This window comes from Fonsecaea pedrosoi, assembly GCF_000835455.1.
Source record: "Fonsecaea pedrosoi CBS 271.37 unplaced genomic scaffold supercont1.7, whole genome shotgun sequence".
In the NCBI taxonomy this organism is placed as follows: domain Eukaryota; kingdom Fungi; phylum Ascomycota; class Eurotiomycetes; order Chaetothyriales; family Herpotrichiellaceae; genus Fonsecaea; species Fonsecaea pedrosoi.
The window spans coordinates 2,310,061-2,333,864 of NW_013550609.1; the positions used below are offsets into that span (position 1 = coordinate 2,310,061).

General features: G+C 51.3%; 8 protein-coding genes and 1 non-coding gene across 9 annotated transcripts; 7 read left to right on the forward strand and 2 right to left on the reverse strand.

The window, feature by feature from the left end:
• Positions 1 to 5,582: 5,582 nt before the first annotated feature.
• Positions 5,583 to 5,964, forward strand: Z517_10889 (uncharacterized protein; the record flags this gene model as incomplete). The annotated part of the gene is made up of 3 exons (XM_013424498.1): positions 5,583 to 5,693; positions 5,749 to 5,809; positions 5,861 to 5,964. 3 exons carry the CDS (start codon positions 5,583 to 5,585, stop codon positions 5,962 to 5,964), a joined length of 276 nt encoding a protein of 91 aa, XP_013279952.1.
• Positions 5,965 to 7,068: 1,104 nt separating this feature from the next.
• Z517_10890 (uncharacterized protein) lies at positions 7,069 to 7,937 on the forward strand (the record flags this gene model as incomplete). The annotated part of the gene is made up of 2 exons (XM_013424499.1): positions 7,069 to 7,267; positions 7,321 to 7,937. 2 exons carry the CDS (start codon positions 7,069 to 7,071, stop codon positions 7,935 to 7,937), a joined length of 816 nt encoding a protein of 271 aa, XP_013279953.1.
• Positions 7,938 to 8,283: 346 nt separating this feature from the next.
• Positions 8,284 to 10,420, forward strand: Z517_10891 (uncharacterized protein; the record flags this gene model as incomplete). Its single annotated transcript, XM_013424500.1, has 2 exons — positions 8,284 to 8,417; positions 8,491 to 10,420. The coding sequence occupies 2 exons, from the start codon at positions 8,284 to 8,286 to the stop codon at positions 10,418 to 10,420; spliced, it is 2,064 nt and encodes a 687-aa protein (XP_013279954.1).
• Positions 10,421 to 11,428: 1,008 nt separating this feature from the next.
• Positions 11,429 to 13,393, forward strand: Z517_10892 (uncharacterized protein; the record flags this gene model as incomplete). The annotated part of the gene is made up of 2 exons (XM_013424501.1): positions 11,429 to 11,778; positions 11,848 to 13,393. 2 exons carry the CDS (start codon positions 11,429 to 11,431, stop codon positions 13,391 to 13,393), a joined length of 1,896 nt encoding a protein of 631 aa, XP_013279955.1.
• A 787-nt stretch (positions 13,394 to 14,180) lies between these two features.
• On the reverse strand, positions 14,181 to 14,726 carry Z517_10893 (uncharacterized protein; the record flags this gene model as incomplete). The annotated part of the gene is made up of 1 exon (XM_013424502.1): positions 14,181 to 14,726. The coding sequence occupies one exon, from the start codon at positions 14,724 to 14,726 to the stop codon at positions 14,181 to 14,183; it is 546 nt and encodes a 181-aa protein (XP_013279956.1).
• Positions 14,727 to 15,576: 850 nt separating this feature from the next.
• Z517_10894 (uncharacterized protein) lies at positions 15,577 to 17,513 on the forward strand (the record flags this gene model as incomplete). The annotated part of the gene is made up of 3 exons (XM_013424503.1): positions 15,577 to 16,367; positions 16,425 to 17,315; positions 17,372 to 17,513. The coding sequence occupies 3 exons, from the start codon at positions 15,577 to 15,579 to the stop codon at positions 17,511 to 17,513; spliced, it is 1,824 nt and encodes a 607-aa protein (XP_013279957.1).
• Positions 17,514 to 18,020: 507 nt separating this feature from the next.
• On the forward strand, positions 18,021 to 18,091 carry Z517_10895. Its single transcript has one exon. It is a non-coding gene; the product is annotated as a tRNA-Gly (tRNA).
• Positions 18,092 to 18,859: 768 nt separating this feature from the next.
• Z517_10896 (uncharacterized protein) lies at positions 18,860 to 20,719 on the reverse strand (the record flags this gene model as incomplete). The annotated part of the gene is made up of 1 exon (XM_013424504.1): positions 18,860 to 20,719. The coding sequence occupies one exon, from the start codon at positions 20,717 to 20,719 to the stop codon at positions 18,860 to 18,862; it is 1,860 nt and encodes a 619-aa protein (XP_013279958.1).
• A 1,338-nt stretch (positions 20,720 to 22,057) lies between these two features.
• On the forward strand, positions 22,058 to 23,527 carry Z517_10897 (carbamoyl-phosphate synthase arginine-specific small chain; the record flags this gene model as incomplete). The annotated part of the gene is made up of 2 exons (XM_013424505.1): positions 22,058 to 23,186; positions 23,241 to 23,527. 2 exons carry the CDS (start codon positions 22,058 to 22,060, stop codon positions 23,525 to 23,527), a joined length of 1,416 nt encoding a protein of 471 aa, XP_013279959.1.
• Between the last annotated feature and the right edge of the window lie 277 nt (positions 23,528 to 23,804).

The following is a 23,804-nucleotide window of genomic DNA, read 5'->3' on the forward strand; positions in this document are numbered from 1 at the left end:
AGTATCGCGAGATACCGTAACTATGTTTTTCAAAAGTACCAACTCCTAGAAAGGCTGGCGGGTTGCTCTTCGGGTTGGTTGAATGTGTCTGTTGCGGAGAGGGCTAATCCACAACTGACAGATGCCAACGACACGCCCAAACTTCAGGCATTGTGCTTCCGGCCAAGTACAAACTAGCAAGCGGTGGGCTTTTCGAGCGGAGTGACCAGGGAATGGTTGAAGAAAGGACTGTATGAAAGGAAACGTGTGACGCTGTGTCTCTGGAAGATGTAATAATTGACCCTGTTCCTGACACCCAAGCTCCAATGCTCTGCCGACCGGTTGTACTCAAATCACGACGATCCTAACAAGGTCCACCATTTTCGTCCCTGTAGTTTGTGCCAAGACGAAGTCCATGATACGCTCAAAAGAGCAGCCAGGAACCGCAGCGGGGTTCAAGGGCATTGCAAGCTGATTGATCGGAAAGCTGCTTGAGCTTGCTGGAGGGAGCCTGATTCATATCAGTGAGGTCCAGAGCGCTCTACGCATGAGAGATAGTACCGATCAGAGGGATTGGAAAAGCGAACCCGGCGTGCTAGTTTCGTGACCGAGGGACCACTTTATCTTGTCTTCTTGACTGAACCCTTTGCTTGATGACTGTGTTCTTGCATCGTGGGCATTTCCTTTCGCCACATTGCGGACACGCGACAGTGTGGTGGGCGCTGGGGTTTTTCACGTGACACTGGCAACACTGCCAGGCGTCGGAAGTGACGTACTCGGGGTTGTTGGCGTTATTCCCGTTGCCGCTCATTTTGAGGTAAAGCTGTGGACTGATAATACAAACAAGAAGTGAAGAGGGAAAATCCGAGATTCTCTGGTTGACAGAAGGGCTTATAACGTGAAGGAAGCTTCCTCCATTTATAGCCGGGCTCTGCTTGAAGGGTCCATCTTGCAGAAAGCAAGCCCCTATTGCCAAATACTTCAAGTTTCAATGAAGGTGCCCAATCACAGCCACAACCAGGCAAACTCTCGTCTTTGCGAAAGACGTCAAACTTTGTGAGTAATGGTGCGTTCGTAGAGGAGTAATGATGCCGGGCATTGACGAAGACCCGCGGAAGGAGTCAGAGCTGTGGAATTCGAATGATCATGGCAGACTGCCAAAGATACGAAAACATTGGTGCGACGGCTCGAAGGCGCCCAGAAGAGTACAAAAGGACGGCAGGGAAATTTGCATGAGCAGATAGGCATACTCGTAGTCCCATCGCCATTTGCTCGATGAAGTGGACCCAGGTAGGCTCTGGCTGAGGGTTTGACCAGTTGTGTTGAGCATCGAGCCAAAAAAAATCTCATCATCCGGCAGAAATATCGACGCCATGACAATTGCGTGTTTTTCGTCTTCTCTCCAGAAGAGGCTGTGACATATTGGCCGCCTAGGAGCCCTCAAACAGGTGGAGCTAGAACATCAGACAGGTTTCGTGACCAGCCAGCGAGCAATAGTTGTTTTTTTCCCAGGCAGTGGAAATTCACCCGATACGACGCTACGATTGGCTGCCTATCCAGCCCACCACAAGGCGAAACTCCCTGAAAGGGAGAAAAACCTCACACGTCAGGGGGGAAGACCAAAGGCTAGGCCTCAACTACTGGAGCAGCCTGGTTCAACCGTTGTCAGCTCCAAAGGGGCTGAAATTGATCTGCTAGAAGCATAGTAGAATCATTCGTGTTGATATCCGCCCCATGTGGAGTCACACAAGATCCCAACTTTCATCTTGCTCCTAGATCGATCCATGTTGTCGGTAGCTGAATCCGAATTGGCGCAGTGTTGCATCTGAGTGCCACGTCGGAGACACGGGTGTGAGTAAATCTGAGTCCTTCAGACAAATTCACCATATCGAGTCAGAGAAGAGGGTAGGTGGATCGCTGGTCCTGGCAGCATGTCGGGATTTGGCCGGCACCCAGTCAACGAGTCTACTGACTCATGCGTGACCATCTGGGACTGCACAGTGATTTGGCTCAGATAGATCACGGCCAGTTCGGCGTGGTACACAGAAACACCCGGTTATTGCGGGATGTCTACTCGGTAGAACTGAGTTGACGTTGGGAAAGGCTTGAAAGTCCTGCCTGGCAGCCTGCTGGGCCGCAGGCAGCGCTGAGCACTAGCGTCTTGGCGTAAGGCTCGGCTGACAAGGCTGGCCAATCACAGATGCAGTCAGAGAATTTGCTCGATACGTCTCATCGGGCTCCCCGCCACTTTTCCCTCCTCGAAGCATCATTTATGTGGCCAATACACCTGTGTGCGGGGCGCTTGGGCGGTGTGATGTCCCTGATTAGACTTTACACCGCTGTGAAAGGGCCGTTGTGCTCCTTCCATTCAACATTCTTTCACCAAACCCCACTTTTCAACCTGAAAACGCCAAAGGGGCTCAGCCTTGTACAAAACACATCAAGTGGTTGACTCGTGACTTTCTACGGTTCGCACTGTTCGCACTGTTCGCCTTTGGGGCAAATGGGCTTAGCAGGGGCGCAGTAGTCCCAAGTCAGCCCTAGTAACCTTGATGTCTATCGTTGGAACTAGATACACCATTCCGCAGTGTACGTCAACCCTGCTCTGTAAGGCATACAACTGAGGTCACGGGGCACAGCTTCTTCAAGAAAAGTCTCCGAAAGTCTCCCGATCTATAGCCAGAGATTGGAGAACAGGGGAACATCGGGTGTCCGGAATTCTCGCACTGCTGCATTTGCTAACGCAGGCACGCATCTACAGTAGAGATGTGCGAGACACTAGAACCTGAAGCATCTAGCCAGCCGCCGAGAAGCTTGACCTCTTGTGGTCCTTCCTGCATAAACCAAAGCATTCATAAAGCAGACAATTTTCCGTACCACGACTCTTCCGCATATCTTGGCTCTGACAAGTGATTTGGTACCGAGACCATTGTCCCTCTTGCTCGAACGCTCAACCTCTTGGGATCTTATGCGGTCGTGGTTTCAATGCGGCACCTGGCACAGCGCCGCTTCTGACAATTGGCGCAATCCGAATTGATCTTGACAGTCATGGGCCCATGACCACACTCGCAGCAGTACCAGACGTATACGACAGCGTCGGCCAGCGTCGAATATATTAGAGGAGTTCCGTGGCAAGTTGCGTATGAGAAGGTTCGTGGAGCATGCTCAAGTTTGCCGGTATCTTTTTCTAGTGACCACAGTGATGCTGTGAATCCCATCTGCTGCTGAGCTTTTGGCAGGGACGGCGCACGCTTGAACATTTCAAGGCTAGACACTCATTTCAGTGATGTGCAGGCTTCATACTTTGGTCACTTACCACATATTGACCTGTATTAATTTGATGGAATAGTCGTGGCTGTTATCTTCGTAGCAAGAATGACGAGAACGATGAAGAAGCCTGGTTGTAGCGGTAGACCTCTCCTTATCACCACCGTCCCTTCAACATTCAGGCATTTACTTTGCTGGGTTTCCAAGGACTTGCCCAATTGAAGGCTGTGTGATCGCCCCGTCGCAGGTTAAGATATGGATACACAAACTTCATCTTGAAGCTGCGCACGAGTTCTTCGCTGAAACGAAGCTCACAGAATTGAAGGGAGGGGCGTGGCGCAGGTTTGCAGGTTCTGAGACGGCAAAAAGTGCTGAAATGGAACGAATGAGAGGCGAGAGAACCTAGTGTACAGGACTCAGCCCAAAGTTTGGGAAGCCCATTGGTCTTTTGATGAGGGCCTATGTAGGAATGACTGGAACTAGGGTTCCACTCGAACAGCCAGATTCCCTAGTCAGTCCCCAAGGGCAGGAAATCTCGGAGCGGAGAATTTCCAGCAACCATATTACCCTGCTTGTCAAACTGGAGCGGGCATGCATGAGCTCGATAGCACGGGAGTTCAAAGCCCAATCACTTGCTTCACAGGGCCCCGAGCGCGTAGGATGCAGAACTTCGAAGCGGATCCAAAGTTTCCAGTTTTGTTGCAGTCTTGACGCCTTCTTCGAGGCAACCATGAGAGGGGCTTCAAAAGTTGCAATATTCGCCTGAATGGTAGCATAGCCATCACACCACCCGCCACGAGCGCCTACCTGGTGAAAACCCCCAAAACTTATGTTCTCAAAGTTGTGAATTTCCATCTCGATCATCAGATCGCAAGGCGACTTTCTAGCACGACTGCTCAGCGTTGCCCATTGGTCGGTCATAGGAAGGCTAATGCGTCCACAGCTTGAGGCGGGAAATTGGAGCAGGCTGTTGCAAGAGCTGACACTTCCGCGCCCTAGCATCGAGCTGTCGTGTGTATTCTTGAGGTTTATAGAGGATAGGGGCATGATCGAATCATGAAGCCCTGGTTGTGGCTCAGCTCTCACCTTTGAGCCCACAGACTGTTGTGGAACAACAGTCTTTCGAGCCTGCGATGCAGCAGCTTCGATTCTAACCCCATTTCTCGGGCCAAAATGGCATTTTTAAGTTCCGCAGCCGCTTTGAGGATCGAGACCAGGCATTTCAGATGTGTTGTAACTCGAAACCTGTGAACATGAAACGTATTCTGGCGCATTGTCAGGCAACACCATTAGCCCCACGAATCAACCGTCGAGGCGAATTCATGATCACGCTCCGAGTTCTTCACAGGCAAGAGAAACCTGCCGGGCTTATACTGGGCTTAGCGTCTGCCTTCGGGCTGGAGGGCATTCAACCAGAGAATACCAGATTCAGAACCAGATTTTACCACGGTCGGAAGTAATAGCTTGTAGCTCTCACAGTAACAGGACTCCTGCCGCCGATTTGGGCCCGACTAAGTCAATTGGTAAGCGTCTCGAGGTAGGGCACTGCAAAATACTTGTCCACGCTGCTCCGGCGCCTCCAGCCCTCGAAACCCGCATCCTTCGCATTGTAGAGATCCTGCCATACTCTTAAGTCTTCTTCTGTGTAATTGCCAACCTCGAAAGTCGAGTCAAAGTGATCTTCGGCTGATATGTAGCATGCTTAAGGACGGGACATTGATGCATATCCTGCGTCCATATCCGTGCTACCTTCGCAGGCACGCACTCCTTTCAATATGCGGAAACGGTGTTGCCTAAGGCGATCTCTCGTGAGTTAGCGTCACTTCCTCAGAAAATAGATAGCAGTTTGCGCGTAGAGGGATTGACGTCTGCAGATTGACGGCTAAAGCGTAGAACAATTCTGCATGCTCTCAATGAGGGAAGGGTTCCCGTTCGGGTTTAAAGGGTGAGCTAGAGATATCCAATGAGCCGACAGGAACGAAGATAGCTGGTCCTCAAATACGACAGCGAGGAGGTAAGTGCAAATTCAGGTAGCGATTCAAGGGGGATGAAGGGGAGTCTGAATGAAACCTGAATGTCGCTGACTAAGAAAGTGGTAGCAAAAAGGGGTTGAAGCCTGCAGGCTGCGGCTTGACTGCGTTGAGTGTCACTCCCTCCTGGCCCCCACTAGTGTCTACCAACAAGCAGTAGGATCATCGGAAGGTAGACGGCGAGACGGCCTGCAACTCAATCTCTCGCTTCTGTCGATTCAACCCCCAATCTCCATCCACTGGAGGCACGAAGACTTCATCTGACCTATCACGGCTTCCCATGAAACATTATCAACTCTGTTCGAGATGTCTGGCAAAGACGGTACTAGCGGAGAAACCGGCTCCTCCGTCCCCTCCGTCCCCTCTGGGAGCTCATACTACCCGTACCAGATCATCAAGTCTGGCGTCAACAATGTAGTAAGGTCATTCCTGAGATTTCTCAACCTCCTTTTCGGCTAATTGATTGGTTCAGGGGAATGGATGGGACACCCGCATTCGGCCTGGAGGCTTTGCCTCCCACTACTCCAATGCTGGTAAGTGCCCTTTGGTCCATGTCCAAGCCGTACTGATGCTTGCTATTGCAGATGGCTCCTACTACTACTCCAATGCCAACGGTACTACATACTATGACAATGGCTACGGAGGCTCGATCTATACAGCTCCCAGTGGCTACGTCTACAAGAAGTGAAGGAGAGTGGAAAACACCAAAGAACTGGGTGCTTGACGTGGAAAAAGACTTCTCTAGCAAATCACATGTGTTACATTAGCAGCACATACGGAGTATTGTGTGGAAGCTTCCGGGTCCTAGATGAAGAACCACATGGTATAGGTAACGATCTCGATCGACCAATCACGACAGTATCAATGAAACCATAGAGGATGACACACGCCAGACAAGACTGGCCAGGCGTCAGGGGCGAACCATCAAAGGCACTGAACGTGCATCGAATATCTCACTAGTCATGGGTATTCCCGCCCTATTCACTTGAAACAGGTCTACTGCTTGTATGCGAGTATGGTGGGAGCTATCCGCAGGGAGTGTCTTAGACATTGGAGATTTATGTTGTAGCACCTTCGGGTGCCATCTGTACAATAGGCCAACGGGTTATGACAACTTCACTGTGATGTGCGTCAGAGTAGCAGACGTATTCTGGACTCAAGATCACCAGAACGGTGGGGTTTGGTATTGGTGGGGGACCAGATCAAACATGAAACAATCCAAGTTCCGGGACAATACAGATGTTGAGAACACAATTTAGTATCTCGTTTTTCATTTTTGCACTTTTATTTTTACTATTTGATTTAGAAATATTATTAGTATATCCTTATATAGTAAGTGCGTATACTAACGGCGACAAACGTGGTGCTGCCTACTAGAGTCCTTGCCTGGCGTCATACCACGTTTGAACCATGTAAGCATACCCCTTTAGAGATTTGGACAGCTAGGTTGAGGACCATGCCCTTTACCACGTCTACGAAAGACCGTAGATTGTCTCTTCGCTAAACGCCTCGGTCGGGGAGGGCAATTGTGACTGGGGCTCTCAGACAAACAATGAGCATTCAAACTACTACCTAGGCAAACTCCAGGACGGGACAGCGAAAAGAGTACTCGGTAGAGCACGAGAGGAGAAGGTACGGAGAATCACAAAACTGGACTGCGCAGCTACTCTTTGGGCGCTATGCGCCAACCGAAATTTTCCAACCTGCGTGCCTACGTTTTCCAATGCGCTGACCTTCCCCAGGGCGGTTGATGACCATCACTGTTGTTTGTTGAGATAATTCTGTCTTTTGTATGGGTGTGCGCCAGCTCTGGAGGCCCTGTCTCTCCCTCGAGAGCTTTCAGGCGCCATGCAGGCACTGGTCAAGCTGTCAACTCCGACTTTCAGGGCACAGCAAGTGGGCAAAGATCAAACATGACAAGGGCAAGGCGGATGTCGCGAAGAGCAGGGTCCGCACCCACCTATCTGCGGATATTATAATGGCCTCGAAGCGTAAGGGACGAACGGGTTAAGTTCATGGAGTACAGGCACTAACTACAATACAGTGGGCGGGCCCGATCCCACCATGAACTCCAGACTGGCTCATGCTATCGCCGTGGCGAAGAAAGGCCAGCTCTCGAAGACTGCCATCGAACATGCCATCGCAAAAGGACAGGGGATATCTCCGAGCGGCCAAGCTCTTGACAATGTGACCATCGAGGCCATGCTCCCTCACGGCGTCGCTGCCATGATCGAGTGCCAGACAGACAACAAGGCGAGGACTTTGACTAGTATCCGGAATATCATTACCAAAGCCGGCGGCACAGTAACCCCCACGGCATTTATGTTCGAGAAGAAGGGCCGCATTTCGTTTGAAGAGCAGGAAAAGATCGGTGTTGAAGACGCCCTGGAAGATGCGATCGAGGCGGGAGCCCTTGACATTGCAGCGGAAGAGAACAGATTGGTTGTCGAGACAGAACCGGCCGATGTCATGGCTGTTGCTCAGAAGCTGCAAAGCAAGCTGGGAATCCAAGTGGAAAAGGCAGAGGTGGTCTACATGCCGAACGAGGATTCAATGGTTTCGCTATCCACACAGCAGGAGGAAGAGGTGCAGGCTATTCTAGACTCGTTAGAGGAAGATCCAAGTCTTCAGAATCTGTATATTAATGCTGAGCCTGCGTGAAAGGCTAGCCTATCAATTCAGAAAACAATTGTCCGTGCTCATAATGAGGAGGCACTGTAGCCAGCACTCCGAAGACGGCTGCGCCCTGCAAACTGCGGCAAGGTGCAACTCCGGCGAAGCACTCGTATAGCCAGCGCAGTCTCTCAAGCGTGGCCTCAACTGATGTTGAAATTTGGTCAAGAACATCCAATACATAGTTGTCTATTATATGCCATAGCCTTTCGACGCCGTTGGGATTGCTGACTCCTGGTCCCTGAGCCTTTCTATTCTGTCCCTGGCATTGTCCGATAGGTGTGTTTGTTTGCCTCTATCAAGACCACATTCCGCACCTGGTCCAACCACCGACATGGATCCCACGACGACAATTCCCAACTGGCAGAATGCCTTCGAGAACCATCGCATCCCACAAACCCGGGTGATTGAAAAGCAATTGCGAGCCAGTGCCGCACAGAATAAAGATAAGCTGCGTGCTCTTGTCGGGTAGGCTGTCTCTCCTTGCCTCCGCCCTGAACGTGCCAACTTCGCGATACTGACTCTCTACTTGGAAAACCAGTGGCAGTTATCGCGAGCTTTTGGCAACAGCCGAAGCCATTGTCGTCTTAGACGGACAGACAAGGGCTGCAGAGGACAAACTCTTGTCGATCAGTCACAATTGTAGACCACCTCCGCAAAATGCCATTCCCCGACCTCCGCCCGCAGACAAAGTTGCGCTGGCTCAGTTTCGCCTTTTACAACGGTGCTGCATGTCTGTGGCTTCATGCCTTCGGAATCAACATATCTTGCTGTGTGCACAGCTCATTGTTGTCTCGAGGTTGTTGCTGAAATCACTGGGTGACCAGGACTTACTAACTAGGAGCCTCGATTCACTACGGAACAAACATGGTGCACTTCGGAGGCAACTGCTTATGCGAATCGAAGCTAGGTTGATTAGACCTATGTCAACGTTGTCTGATCTTCTCGAGTCCATTTGCGCTTACTGCCTAATCACCAGCAGCTCTTCGGAGGCTGCCTTGGGTCATCTGCGCCAGCTGAGGCTTGAGAAGATCCGACGTCAATTGGCGGCCTCTCGCCAGAAGTCCACCTTTTGTCAAGCCTTGCGATACCAAATATTATCCTTGCAGACCTTCAAGTCTTTGACAGGACGCCCCATAGTCGATTCTATCAGTAATCTGCAGAAGAGACCGATCTTGGAGGATCCATCCATCAGAGACCTGGAGTCTCTAGGCCTTGACCAGATTATCTCATTGATTCCGCAGGAGATACGGTCATTCGTTCCCTACTTCAAGAGAAGTGCACCCACATTCGAGGAAACCCAGGCTAAGCTGGAGACATGGTCACGAGAAAGCTTAAAGACATTCTCTGATGCGTTGCACCAATATCTTCCGGCGACGGACTCGATAGCAGAGGTACTGCAGTTGCGGCACGAGCTGTATACTATTCTTCTTCCTTTCTACTTTTCGACTCCGGCGGGGCCAGACATCAAGGATCAGATTGCGCAAGCTCTGAACAAGAGAGTGAACGACATTTGCCACGATAAATGTGCTCGCCTTGCTCATATCACAACGCTGCTCCTCGACAATCCGGCTAGCACAACCACAAAGTCATTATGGGATCCAGAGCTCGCACTATTGAATCTAGAGGCTGGGGGAAATAAGCTCACTACACGCATCCGAAAGCGACACGAAGGCCATAATGTGGCATTATCTAGGGCTTCAAAATCATTGAATACGTGGATCACAACCACAAACAGTGCGTTTGGTCAATTAAATGACATTTCAAGGATAAGATGGAGAGATGTTGTTGAAGAGCCAGAGGAGGAGAATGAAGACGAAGCCTCTAGTTTGATCAAAGATCTGTGCGAAACGGATTCAAGTCTATACCGCGACAGTCTGCAAAATGCGTTAGAGACGGCGTTGCTCGAATACGAAGCAAAATTCACCCAGAGAGCAGCCCAGGTGGTAGATGAGCCAGACTCTGTCTCCCAAATTGTGGCATTGCTACGCGCCATCAGATTTTCGATGATGTCCTTGCAGCATACTTTTCCCGAGCAAGCCAGATTCGAGAAGCTCCCTAAGATTGTCCGGCAGCTGCATCAGCTCGTGGCGAAAGAGGTCAGCCTTCAGTTATCTGCGTCAAGAGAAGGCAGGAAGAAGACGAAGAGATGGAACAAGGACATGTTGCTTGACAATATGCCTTCACCCTGTGCATTCTCAACTCTACGACAACTTTGTGGGATAATGCTGGATATTGGTGGCACCGATTTATGGTCTTTTCCAGTGGTTGAACTGGTCAAGGAAGCTGTTAGATCTCATATCTTCAGTCCTGAGCGCAAGGCCTGGTACATGGAGAACGAGTTCGACGAACTGTATCTCAGTATTGCACTGGGACGAGATGCATCAGCTATGGCCAGGGATAAAGCGAATATAAAGTCTGCGTCTGAGTACTGGACAAGGACGAAGTTGTTGTTCGGAGTGCTTGCCTAGGATATGCATTCAGGCACGGCACAGCATATCATGGACCACCACCTCATAAAAGAGGCGCGGGACCATGAAGTATTTTAGATGAGATGGGATAATAGAAACTACGTATGTCAACGGAAAGCGATGTATGTACAGGCCCAATTACGCCGCTAAGATGTATATGTCGGTACATGTAAAGACCACACCTACATTTCTTACTGTCTATTGTCATTCCCATATCCATTCTAATACATTGATGCGGGAAAAGGTGCATCGGCGAGGCTCTAGAAGGTCGTGATCTCAGCCTCGTAAGCCGGATGCCGGATGCCGGAAGAACTTTTGATCCGCAGCAGCCCCGGCCCCCCTATTCAACGCCTTCGTCTCACATTCACCATCCCTCTTTTCAATCCTGTCATTCCACGTTGGCGACACCATATTCTCGTGGCTTGGGTCAATGTACACCTGCGAAATGTATGCAGAAACCAATGAGGAGCCGTGAAAATGACGGTCACGCGGAGTGGCTCACGATAGCCCGTTATCATCTGCACGGCGAACCTCCTGCGTGGAGATATCAATTTCAGCACATCGTTCAAGCCCCACGCTGATTGCTGGGCCATACGTTCAGACGAGATCTTTGCCATAAATCTAGGACACCGAAGAATGAATTAGCACTGCCTGACCAGCAGGTCTAACGGGGCCTTATCTGTGTCTCTTCGCCTCCGCCGTATGTCAAGGCGTGGCGTTCCATCTTGGGCAGAGGGGCGCTGCTGCGGCTACATCGACGACCTTCGGGACTGATCAGTCTTCTCTCCAAAGATGCGCGAGGTTGAACTCGAAGACATCACGGGATCGTCGATCCCGCTGCGGCGCTCTTCCCATCAATTCGACGATTCTGCGGAGCTACATTCAGATGACGGACTTCGGAGGACAAGCATCTCCGAGATGCTGGATGTCCCAGGCAAGTCAAGACATTCTGGCGGGATTGAGTTGCCATTGTTCTAACAGGGTCACGTAACAGAAGACAAGCCTCTCATGTCTCCAGACTCGTTTGATAAGGATGCTCTAAATCCCACTGCGGCAGACCTGGAGACTCTTCCCCGTGTCGCCGATAAAATCCCTTGGCGGGTCTACACGGTCGCCTTCGTGGAACTGTGCGAACGATTTTCCTACTACGGCACGCAAATTCTTTTCCAGAACTTCGTTCAGCGAAGACTGCTCACGCCGACCGGTCGAGCCCCGAATCCGGGCGGGGATACAGACAACAACCCCGGGGCACTAGGCCAGGGCCAGCAGATGGCTACTGGCTTAGGTACTTTCTTTTCCTTTTGGTGTTACGTGACGCCGCTGCTGGGAGCGTGGCTGGCGGACACCTACCTTGGAAGGTAATGCTAATCCCCAACCGGGCCATGGGCTTATCGGAAGTCAACAATTTCTAACGAGGTCTTTCGCAGATATAAGACGATCATGGTGTCGATCGGCATTGCCGTTGTCGGCCACGTCCTCCTAACCATCAGCGCGCTGCCACCTGTCCTAGCACGCACTGAAACCGCTCTCATTTCGTTCATTATAGCCCTTGTCGTCTTCGGTCTCGGGACAGGGGGCTTCAAACCGAACATCTCCCCTCTGATCGCCGAGCAAATTGTGTCAGAGAACCTCCGTGTCTCGATCGACCCGAAGACTGGAGAGCGTGTAATTATCGACCCAGCCCAGACGTCGGCGAGGATCTACAACTGGTTCTACCTCTTTATCAACATTGGTGCCTTGATCGGCCAGATTTCCATGTCTTACGCGGCGTTGTACGTCGGGTACTACCTCGCTTTCCTGCTGCCGACGCTCATGTTCCTCCTCTGCCCCCTCATCCTCATCCTGAATAAGAAGAGATACCGCCTCACTCCTCCGCAAGGCTCGGTACTGGGTCCTACAGTCAAGACGCTCCTCTACGCCGTCCGGCCCCATTGGTCGTGGAACCCTCTTCGCACGATTCGCAATGTCCGCCGGACTCCCACGTTCTGGACCGCCGTGCAACCATCCCGCGTGCCTTCCCACAAGCGCCCATCATGGATGACATTCGACGACGCCTGGGTCTCGGAACTCCGCAGGGGCGTAAAAGCCTGTTCCGTCCTCCTCTGGTTCCCGCTGTACTGGCTCACTTACAACCAGATGAACAACAACCTGACCTCCCAAGCGGACACGATGAGGCACGCCGGGGTTCCGCCCGAGATTGTCTCGAACCTCGATCCTCTGACGTTGATCATCCTCATCCCGATCTGCGACCTGGTCATCTACCCGAGCCTGCGCAAACGTGGCGTGAAGTTGACCCCGATCAGGAAAATCACCTTGGGATTCTGGTTTGGCGGCGCGGCCATGGTGTACGCGGCTCTCCTGCAGAGGTACATTTACACGCACAACGAGTGTGGCTATTATCCTTCCGAGGGGCAAAGAGAAGACCCCAGTGATGGAGGCAGTAACAGTGCGAGCGCCAATCTCAGAGACTGTCCCCCAGCGTCCATTTCAATCGCTTGCCAAGCCCCGATCTACCTCCTCGTCGCCATCAGCGAGATCCTCGCCTCCATCACCTCGATCGAGTACGCTTTCACAAAGGCCCCGCGCAACATGCGCTCCATGGTCCAAGCCTTTTCGCTCTGCATGAGCGCCGTGGCCAACGTCATCGGCGAGGCCTTCCTCTGGCTCGCCCGCGACCCGTACCTGGTCTGGAACTTTGGCGTCATGGGCGCCGTTGCGTTCGTCGCGGGCAGCCTCTTCTGGTGGTTCAACAGGGACCTGGACGCCGAGGAGGACGCCATGAACCAGTTGCCCCACGGGAGCATGGGACGTGGCAGCAATGGCGCACCAGGAGACCGTCAGCATCAGCATCAGCGAATACCCCACCCCGAAAGCAGCGGCTCCAGTCGCGGCGTGGACGCAAGTTGGAGTGACCTGGGCCGAACGTCCAACGAGTCCCGTGAGAATCTACTAGACGATAAAAGGCTTCGTTGAGTAGAGTTGATCTGTGTGAGAGGAGGAATCTAGAAGAAGAAGAAGAAGAAGAAGAAGAAGAAGAAGAAGAAAGAGCGAACCCGGCACAGGCTCACAGGCGAGCTGGAATTCCATGCACATTGCGTCTGCGTCCTCCCAGCAGGGTATGTTTTGTGTTAGATTAGATATGTAGAAAGTTCATCTCGTCAACGGTATGGGATTCTCATGACACTTCAAATGTTGCTTTGCTCAAAGGGCTCGAGAAGTCTGAGCAAGCCCGACTTTTGGGGTTCTGGTTGCAGGGTCTCCTGAACACGAAGGGGACATCCCATTTATGTTATGTCTGTTTGACGATTTATCGTGGATAACGGTGGATGTGGTAGAGTCTTCGACAATCCATGATTTTGTCTGTATTTCAGTCCATCTAGCAAGATATCCATGTCTTGGAAATCTCGAGTTGGATTCCTTGAACATTCGATCGGTCTGGTGATATTACAATCACCAACTCAGATTTCTAGCAGCCCTCCATTTGCCAACATTTGGGTTTCAAGAGATCTCTCTTGACATGGTACTTCCTATCAGTGTCTCTTCCGCTTCAGTACATTGGCCTGCATGCCCAGGTAATTTGTTGAAACTTTTCTTCCGATATTCTGTACAGGGTTTCTTCAATAAATCAACGTATCTCGGTCAACGCGTCCATGATCCGGTCCAGTCGCCAGCCATGAGCAAGATATACCCCTAGTCACACACGAGCGCAGGTCGTTCTTGTCCACGGTATTGTTGTTCGTCCAACGTCAGTGATGACCCCCTAAAACTCACCGAAAGCGGAAAGGGCAAACATAAGTCCGAAACTGATTTTAAAGGCCAGATTATCATTGACTGTACTGCGCAGGTCAATGTTCTTGAAGTAGCGCTGTAAGCGCTCCACTGGTATGATATTATATCCTCTTCGTGCGGCAAGTTGCCAAACGACAATGCCCAGTCCGATCAGTAATGTCAAGCTTGTGGAAAAAGCCGACACCACCAGTCCTGCGGCCAGTCCTAGTATGGAACCCAAACTTATTTGCTTGACAGCAGCGGGATTGATTGTCTTTCCATCTTTTGTGAGGGGAACCTTGGGTCCGCGGGAATTTGAGGAGGTGCTGCTAAACTCAGCGGTACCCGCGGGAGGTGGTGAATAGGGTGAAGAGTCGAGCCTAATGATGGACGAAGATTGGATGAAAGGCAGGGAGGCCGTGAGTCCGAATGCAACAAGAACAGGTCGCTTGAGAGCAGGCCGTGCTAGAGGAGCAGATATCGATTTCAAGGCCGAAGGAAAGGAGAGGGAGGGTCGTATTACGGTTCGCAGTAGCATCGTGCTTGGTTGAGTCCAAAGGATCTCGACAACGGAAAAGGGAAGCAACGCCCTGGAGGGTAGGAGGAGATGCTGACTACTTGGGGCAAAGACGTGTAAGCAGAGAGGGTAAATGTAACTGCTAAGATGTGGGAACGAGCTGAACAGCCAACAGACGAAATCGATGTGCAGAGAGTTGAGGATAGAAGTGAGTTGAGGAGTGACTTGGAGTAAGAAGCCGCGGAATCGTACCCAGCACCCTAGGAAGTAAGTACATGATGTCATTGGCCGCAGGTACGGCAGACTTGCGGTTGGGTACAGAGTCACGAGCCACCAAAGAAGAGGCACCAAAGCTGCCTGCGCCCGCCACCATCATCCCCAACTCACCAAGTTCCGCAGTATCCTCATGTCACTCATCAGTCATATCTCCCGGCCTGATTACGGGAGTCTTTACAAGCACCGGGAGGTCTAGTTTGCTTGGGGCAGTTTCTTCGTCCAACCATGCACACGCTCGCCTTTTCCCGAGCCAGCGACTGAATCCCCATACCGGCTGCCGGAGTCTAGAGCCATGGATCCTTCGGGGTTCCAGTCCCTCGACATGTTCCGAAGGCACGAATGCCAGCAAACTCTTTGCCGAACCTTTGGGGGGAGTGGACCGACATCATGTTGACTTCTTACGGCATCCCAGTTCGTTACCCATCCCGCAGGGTCAGATGGGTGGAGTCTGGGGAAAGGGGGTATTTCCGGAATTCTGACTATATATGGTGAAGACACGACATTGAGGGAGGTCACATACCTTCCATCACACTGAGTCTTCTCATCTCATCAGTGGATTTAAAGCCAGCCCTCAGACACAGACACAGACACGAAGATGTCAGGCTCAGTGACTACCAACGGCATGCCCGAGATCACTTCGAAAGTGGTGGAAACACCACTCCTCATCGTTGGTGCGGGGCCAGCCGGTGGCTCATTGGCGTGCTTCCTTTCCCATCCGCCCTATTCAATGACTGGTATTATAATTGCTGCCGCAGCGACAACCTCACAGACACCGAGGGCGCACATTACGAATCCAGCCGCTTTCGAATGTCTCCGGGATATCGACCTAGAACAAACTTGCCTATCCCAAGCAGTGGAGGGCGACTGTATGGTTCACACCCGCTGGTGTCATGATATGACTGGTGAAGAGTATGCTCGAATTTATTCGTGGGGCAATGACCCGAAAAGACGTGGAGAATACGAAGCAGCCACTCCTTGCCATCACGTCGACTTGCCTCAAACGATCTTTGAGCCTATTTTGGTTCAGCGAGCATCGGCTCAAGGCTGGGATGTCAGATTTCGGACCAGCTTCGTCAGTTACGAGAAAGAACAAGACGGAAAAATCCTGAGTCGAGTACGAGATGACTTGACTGGTGCCGAATACTATATTCGCTCTCAGTATCTGTTTGGATGTGATGGAGCACGAAGCCAAGTCCTGCGAGAGGCCAAGATCCCGTTGATCAGAAAGCCAGGCCAAGGATTGGCTTTGAATGTCTTGGTCAAAGTGGATCTCAGTGATTACGTTGAGGCCAGGAAGGGAAACCTACACTGGGTATTTCAACCCGAAAAAGAGTACCCAGACTTCGCTTGGAGCGGGTTGATCAGGATGGTCAAACCCTGGAATGAGTAAGCAAGACCCTCATTTCTTGCGTCGTACAGCAGTTTCTAACCAAAGGCTCCCAGATGGATGTTCATTCTCTTCCCCAAACCTGGGACAGAGTGGAAAGAGCCAACCCGGGAGCAATACCTCCAAAGATGCAAAGATATCGTTGGCCGAGCTGACATTCCCTTGGAAATCCTTGATATCTCCAAATGGAACATCAATGAGATCGTGGCAGAGTACTACTCCGAAGGAAACATCTTCTGCCTCGGAGACGCCGTGCACAGGCACCCTCCCTTCAACGGTCTAGGCTCCAACACCTGCGTGCAGGATGCTTTCAATTTGGCATGGAAGATTAAATACGTCACCCAGGGCCTTGCGTCTCCCTCTATTCTCGAGACATTTAGTCACGAACGGCAACCCGTTGGCTTGGGTGTAATTACCCGAGCGAATCAGGGTATCCGGGATCACGTTCCTGTCTGGAAAGAGATGGGTCTGATGGAAGAAACACCAGAGAAGAGAATGGAAGTCCTCAACAGTCTCAAAACAGCAACACCTGAGGCCCGGGAACGGCGAAAGCGAGTCAATGCCGCAATCGAGTGGACGAGTCAAGAATTCCATGGTATCGGTGTGGAGATGAATCACCGCTACGAATCGACAGCCGTATACCTTGACGATGAGATCAAGGCCGGTACTCCCAAGCCTGAATGGCCCAAAGATGCTGTTCTACATCACAAAGTCAGCACTTACCCCGGCCATCGGCTGCCTCATGCATGGCTGAATCGAACCATACCCGTCAAAGATCACACCTCGACAATTGACTTGGCCGGGAAAGGGCAATTTTGTCTGCTTACCGGTATTGGAGGCGAGAAGTGGGTCGAGGCTGCCGAGAAAGTTGGCAAGGAGCTTGGAGTGCAGATCAATGCCCACACGATCGGATGGGGACAGGAATGGGTCGATGTATATCGGGATTGGTGAGTCTTCCCCCACGCGTGACAAAGCTTCCATGACTGACTTGTACTGCGAACAGGGAGCGCAAGAGAGAGATCGAGGAAGATGGATGTATTCTCGTCAGACCCGATCGGTTCGTTGCATGGCGATCAACAGGCCTTCGAGATGACAGTACCGAGAAGTTGAGCGAAGTAATGAAGAGAGTCCTCGGACGGTCATAGCCATGATCTGTTTGATTCATTCCTGTGTTTTCGGGTTCGGTCTTTCAAAGAGGCGTGCTGAGCAGACTTTCGGGGCATGGATTGAGACATTATACATTTCAGACTGTATAATGTGCGTCGCATAACTTGTATAAACTGCCAAATTGAGCAGGTCTCTCCTGAAGAGATCCATTTTGAACGATTCAGCGCTACGAAGCAGTGAAGCACAATAAAGTTGCCTGTAGATCGATGTAGGGAGAGCGAAGCCACAGATCCTCAGGAGTCCTGTAATCATTTCTCGTACCGTTTCTGGTATTGATACTTCTACACGGCCCTCATCCCTCGTCCTTTGCCTTGCAGGGAGGAGTACCCACCAAAATTCACAGACCCACCGGTTCAAAAATCACATTATATGGATCAAAGCATCCGAAATTGGGTCAGGAATTCGCACAGAGAATATTCCCAACAACAGGGTTCACTGCCCTCCTCTGAGGTCACATCCAGATGTGATCTCGAGGTTAAGAGATCGCAAGATTGGTTCAATGGTAGAATTCATCGTTGCCATCGATGAGACCCGTGTTCGATTCACGGATCTTGCAAGCCTTTTGTTTTTGCTCTGTTTCTTGACTCAGGTTGCTTCTTTTTGGAAGTATTGATTGCTAGTGTTGAAGATGGAGGCTATGTAGCTAGTTAGGACGACCGATTAATTCTCAGGCCGTTTGTGTATCAGAGGGGAAACCTCCCAGGGCTCGTAACAGGTAACCCGTCTAGTCTAGACTGCTTTGGTAGGAATCACTTGGCCAGCTAGGGCGGAATGTCTGCGTGGAACTGGAGGATGATGTGTGCGTGTGTGCATGCAGGAAAAAAAATTTCTTTGTTTAGGTGCATCCGCAGATTCCACTTTGGCCGGATCCACCACATGTGGCAGCCAGTGCGATGCGCCGTGTTAGATGCTTCATCAGCTGACAGAGCCGATCCAGATGAGAAGAGGGAGAAACACTCCGTTTGGGCTCAAGAATCTATCAACGCCTCAGAAAAGGTAGAGACACATCGTCACCTTCAACATCGCAAGATAAGCGCCGAGGTTGATATGCGAACGGCAAAGGTAGGAGAGGGGGGATTTCCGAAATCCAACCTCTTTTAGAATAGCATGTAATCAGGGGGGGTTATACCGAAATCCTCAGACATCTTAAACCTTTACTTGGTACTCTGCCTGTCTGCTACTCCTGTGTCACACTCGTATGAGAGATACTTTGTATACCTGGTAATCCTCCTTCCCACACACTGGTTGATCGACCTATAGAAATCCCCCCGATTTGCTTCCTAGAAGTCTACCAGTCCTAGTCACCACACAGTAACTTTCCCTCTCAGCCTAGGCGAACCTTTCTCCACAACCTCATACACTCGAGCATGTCCGATCCCACCTTTCCCATGACTGCGTTGTTCGAGCTCATGGCGTCTGCTATGACTGCGACAAGGGCAACCGCAAAGCAGAATGCCACTTTGTCCTGGTCTCTCTCCAGCAGGTGGTACTGTTGTTTCTTCATTCCTCCAGCCGTTGCCCAGGCCATCCATTCGTCCAGGATCCCGATGATCCTCATTGCTTCGCCTTGGTCCTCTCCCGTCTGACCTTCCTCGTTCTGCTTTTTACTTGGATCCTGTAAATCCACAATCATCAAATAACAAACGGCCTCAGCCAGGTCGTGCACGGTCCATTCTCTCCCTACCTCCCCCCTCTCTATCAACCAAGTCAGGCATGCTTCACTGACGCGCTTGATGTCCATCCTCGGACTCGCGATCGCATCCACGATTCTCCTTTCCTCCCTCTCCTTCTTCACGGCAAAGGAGTTCATCATGTCATTGTGCCGCTGCTGTCTCTCATTCGCCTCTCTGTTCATCTTGTGAATCCGAGCTTGTTCGGCAGGCATGGTTGCCTCCAGTCTCTCTGCGGCCATACGAGCTTGAAGCCAATGTTGGTGTTGCCGTGCCAAAACCAACCCGTCATTGACATTGTCCTTTTGGGACGTCCATTGCGGCGCGTCGCTTTCGGGTAGAAGGCCGAGCAGGACCATCACACCGCATGGAATCGTTTCTTTGCGAACAAAGGTCTTGATCTCCGTCGGAGTCTCGAACGCCCAGAGACCGCCACTGGTGGAGTTTTTGTGTGCGAGTAAAGCTGATGCCGCGCAGGTAAACCATAGCCCGGCGGAGGATTGTTCGTAGTTTCGGAAAGGCGTGCACACGAAACCGGTTTCGACGTTCTTGCGTTCCCAGAGTAGTTTTTGGATGCGATTATCTTCGGTGTGGAACCGGAAGCCGCCGCTGTCCATGCTGTATTTGTTTGCCGACTTCAAGCTCTCAATCCGCGCTGGTAAGTCTTTCTCGTTCTCTTTGTGTTTCTTATTAGTTTCAAGCAGGGCAGGTTGACTCAGTCGACCCCAACCTGGGGGTAGGCTTTCTGCTCCTCTCAAAACTCTGCTGGACGTCGTTTCTTCTCGAGTCCATCGTATTGTCAGACTCAATATCCCGTCACTATCATCGGGCATGCTTGTTCGCAACACCCAGTCAACGCCTCTTCCTCTTTTTCTAGTGCTCTCATCACCATCGTTGTCATTTTCAGGTTTCTTCAGCAAAACCGTCCCGCTCGGGGTCCACAAACCGCCACTCCTCAATTTCTCCCATCCCATCCCTTCTGGAACAGCACCCCAATCCAGCAAAAATATCACTAGCTCCTCAAAGCTTACCTCCGCGGGCGGTTCCCTCAATTCGTCCTCATATTGGATCCTGTACAACTTTTTACCAACAATGAGCTTTTTCCAGTGGAAACCTCGCCAGCTGCCACCCCGCAAAAAGCCACGCACACGCCCTTCCTCGATCATGGACAGAGTGCTTTCTGCACGGTCCAGTGTCAGCAGATGGTGATGTTCTTCTGATGCTTCTCTTCCTTCTGTCGTGGTGCTCCAATAATCGTCATGTCCGCGTTCAAGAGGGGCAATTGTATATCGAGGCAATTCGACTTCGATAAGGCTGGTCATTGGAGAGCTGCGGATGGTAAAGCCATCGTGTGGGCGTGTCGTGCTAACAGGTCTATGGCCGTGGTCGACAAGGGCGGCGCGTATCCGGCGCTGTGTAAGGATGGCAAGCATGAATGTGTACAGGATGGGCAGAACACCTAAGACGGCGAGCGGTACGCCAATGTACGTTATTATGTCTGAAGCATTCGCCATGGCGTGTTCTTCGCGTATGACTTCGCCTCGAGAGGCTAGTTACTGGGTTCCTCGCTCGAAAAAGAGTCAGGGAGGCCTCCAGTCGCCTCTCATAGAATATTCGATGAGCAGCAAGCCAGGCTGCATCGCAGAGTCAATCGTCGGAAGATGGCCGCTGCTGCGCATGTTTTAGTACTGTCGAGGTGAGGACAAAGGGCTGCGCAGTCTAGAGAACGGAACGAGTGCCAGCCAGAAGAGCTAAGCTATGATCAAATCGGACGGCGGAGGGGCGCAACGGGGGCCATGAGCAGAGAAAAAGGGGGAAGCCAGGGTATAGGGATGTTTCAGCCTTGTCAGCCTCGCTAGTACCGGGATCGTAGCCAATCAAGTATCGCTACAAGCAGCGAGAAGCTTGTGGTCTGCTAATTCGTACAGGGGCATGTGTTCATGGCCTAAAGGTACCAGGTACCGAGTACAATTAGAGATTAACCCACCACATTGCGCTGCAGCGACAGCCCTGAGGTTAGATACTTGAATGCGATAAGGTGCAGCTGACATAATGCTCGATATCACGTGGCTCATTGATCGCGGTGAAAAGTAGCTCCAGCTCCGCCCAGAAGTTACCGAGTGAGGACAAATAACAGCGATAGCAAAGGGTGATAGACTGCTGCAACTGGCGGTCTGTGTGTGTGAACGAAGAATTTGTTCCATCAGTACGATGTTCGATGCTAGCTGCAAAATTCTTTGCTGCACGTATTTCGTCACTCGGCGCAGAATTTTTGCACGGGCCAGGTAAATTTTTTACTGGGTTCGCGATTGGTCGAATGAGAGCCTCCGCCTGCGGTGAAATCTTTGCCCTGTCCTGTCCGGCCCAGTCCAATCGATCTCCTCCACCAATCTCTTCCTGCTCCATCTCCACAGAACCTACGTCTTTTCTCTTTTCGTCTGCGAAGAAAGAATTTTGTGCAAAACGACCTTGCAGAGAAACTAAGACTTGCCTTCGTAAGGCTCTGATACTTTACTTCTGCATCCGTTTTGCCTGCACGAAACCCGCCATCGCGTTCATGTGCTTCCCCAGCATCTTCACCTCTCAAGTAAGTTGTTTTTCTCTTTGCAGAAGCCCGTCCCCGCCAGCCCACTGATAAGCACCTCATTTCCTTGTGTCACTACAATACCAACGTCATTTGCAATCTGATGCTAACATATCGACTTGTAGGATTACATTAGTGGTAAATACTCACCTCCCCTGTACACTTCTTGACATCTCTGACCCCGACGGTAGATCATTTGTGGAAGGCTCAGGCAAACTAGCGGTCAGGAAGAAAGCAAAAAAAGCTATACGAGTCATAATATTGCAAGATGTTTTCAAAGGCTTTGAAACAGTCAACTTTATTGCCCAAAGCGGCCAACATCTTCTCGGGAGCCTCTGCCCTACGAGCTCGATCGCTGGCGACTGTGGCGGACAATACCACTCGACAACAGCAGTTCAAAAGCACCACCCCGACTCGAGAAAGGGCGACATTTACCATCCGTAACGGACCCATCTTCGACGGCGTATCCTTTGGTGCTCGAAGCAACGTCTCGGGAGAGGCCGTGTTTACTACCTCGCTTGTGGGATATCCTGAGTCACTCACCGACCCCTCATACCGTGGCCAGATTCTGGTCTTTACTCAACCCCTGATCGGTAACTATGGTGTTCCCTCCAACGCTCGAGACGAGCATGGCCTTTTGAAATACTTTGAGAGCCCGAACATTCAAGCAGTGGGCGTGGTGGTTGCGGACGTGGCAGAGAAATACTCCCACTGGACTGCTGTGGAGAGCCTGAGCGAGTGGTGTGCAAGGGAAGGCGTTCCAGCCATCAGCGGTGTCGACACCCGGGCCATTGTGACCTTCTTGCGAGAGCAAGGTTCCAGCCTGGCTAGAATCACCATCGGAGAAGAATACGACGCAGATCAGGACGAAGCCTTTATTGATCCGGAGCAGATCAACCTTGTGCGAAAGGTCAGCACCAAAGCTCCCTTTCATGTCAGTGCTGCATCTCCTAATGCCCACATCGCCGTGCTCGATTGTGGTGTCAAGGAGAATATTCTCCGCAGCCTCGTCAGCCGAGGTGCCAGTGTCACTGTCTTCCCATTCGACTATCCGATCCACAAGGTTGCTCATCACTTTGATGGCGTTTTTATCTCCAACGGCCCTGGTGATCCGACCCACTGCCAAGATACTGTCTACCATCTGCGAAAGTTGATGGACTCGTCTCAAATTCCCATCTTTGGAATCTGTTTGGGCCACCAGCTTCTTGCTTTGGCCGCTGGAGCCAGGACCGTCAAACTCAAGTATGGCAATCGAGCACACAATATCCCAGCTCTCGATCTTACGACCGGGAAATGCCACATCACCAGCCAGAATCATGGATATGCGGTGGATGCAGCAACCCTTCCAAAAGGCTGGAAGCCTTACTTCCTCAATTTGAACGACAACTCTAACGAAGGTAAGCTAGCATTCTGGTCAGTCACGGATTGCAAGTGCTGACAATGCCATACAGGTCTTATTCACGAATCTCGACCCATTTTCTCGACGCAGTTCCATCCGGAAGCCAAGGGTGGTCCGCTTGACTCGTCATACTTGTTCGACATGTACCTGGACAATGTACAGAAATACAAGGAGAGCCAGGCGGCATCTCAGCCTTACCGAGACAGCAAACCAAGTCCTCTCCTGGTCGATCTCCTGGCCAAGGAGCGAGTGGGTGTCGACTTGACCCAAGGCATTCAGAACATGATGGCCTCGACGACGCAGGAACCTGAGCGCGTATACGCAGCTGGCGCGGCATAACGAACCAATCAATCGAATGTGGAAATCACGGATATTTGGCGCAACTTGGGAAATTGAGTAACTTTTTTGCTTGAGAAATAGCAAGTTTCAGAAATTGACTATTCGATTGTTGTTGTACTCGAATTACAACGTGAACCCCTGACTAAACCGTACTCCTCGCTACTGCTGCTTCATTGTGACCCCCAACGTTGAACCTTTCGAAGGAAAAAGAAAAGCGCCAGTGCCCATATACATGACAACTCAAAAAAAACAACCGAAGAGAAGAAACCAAAAGTTG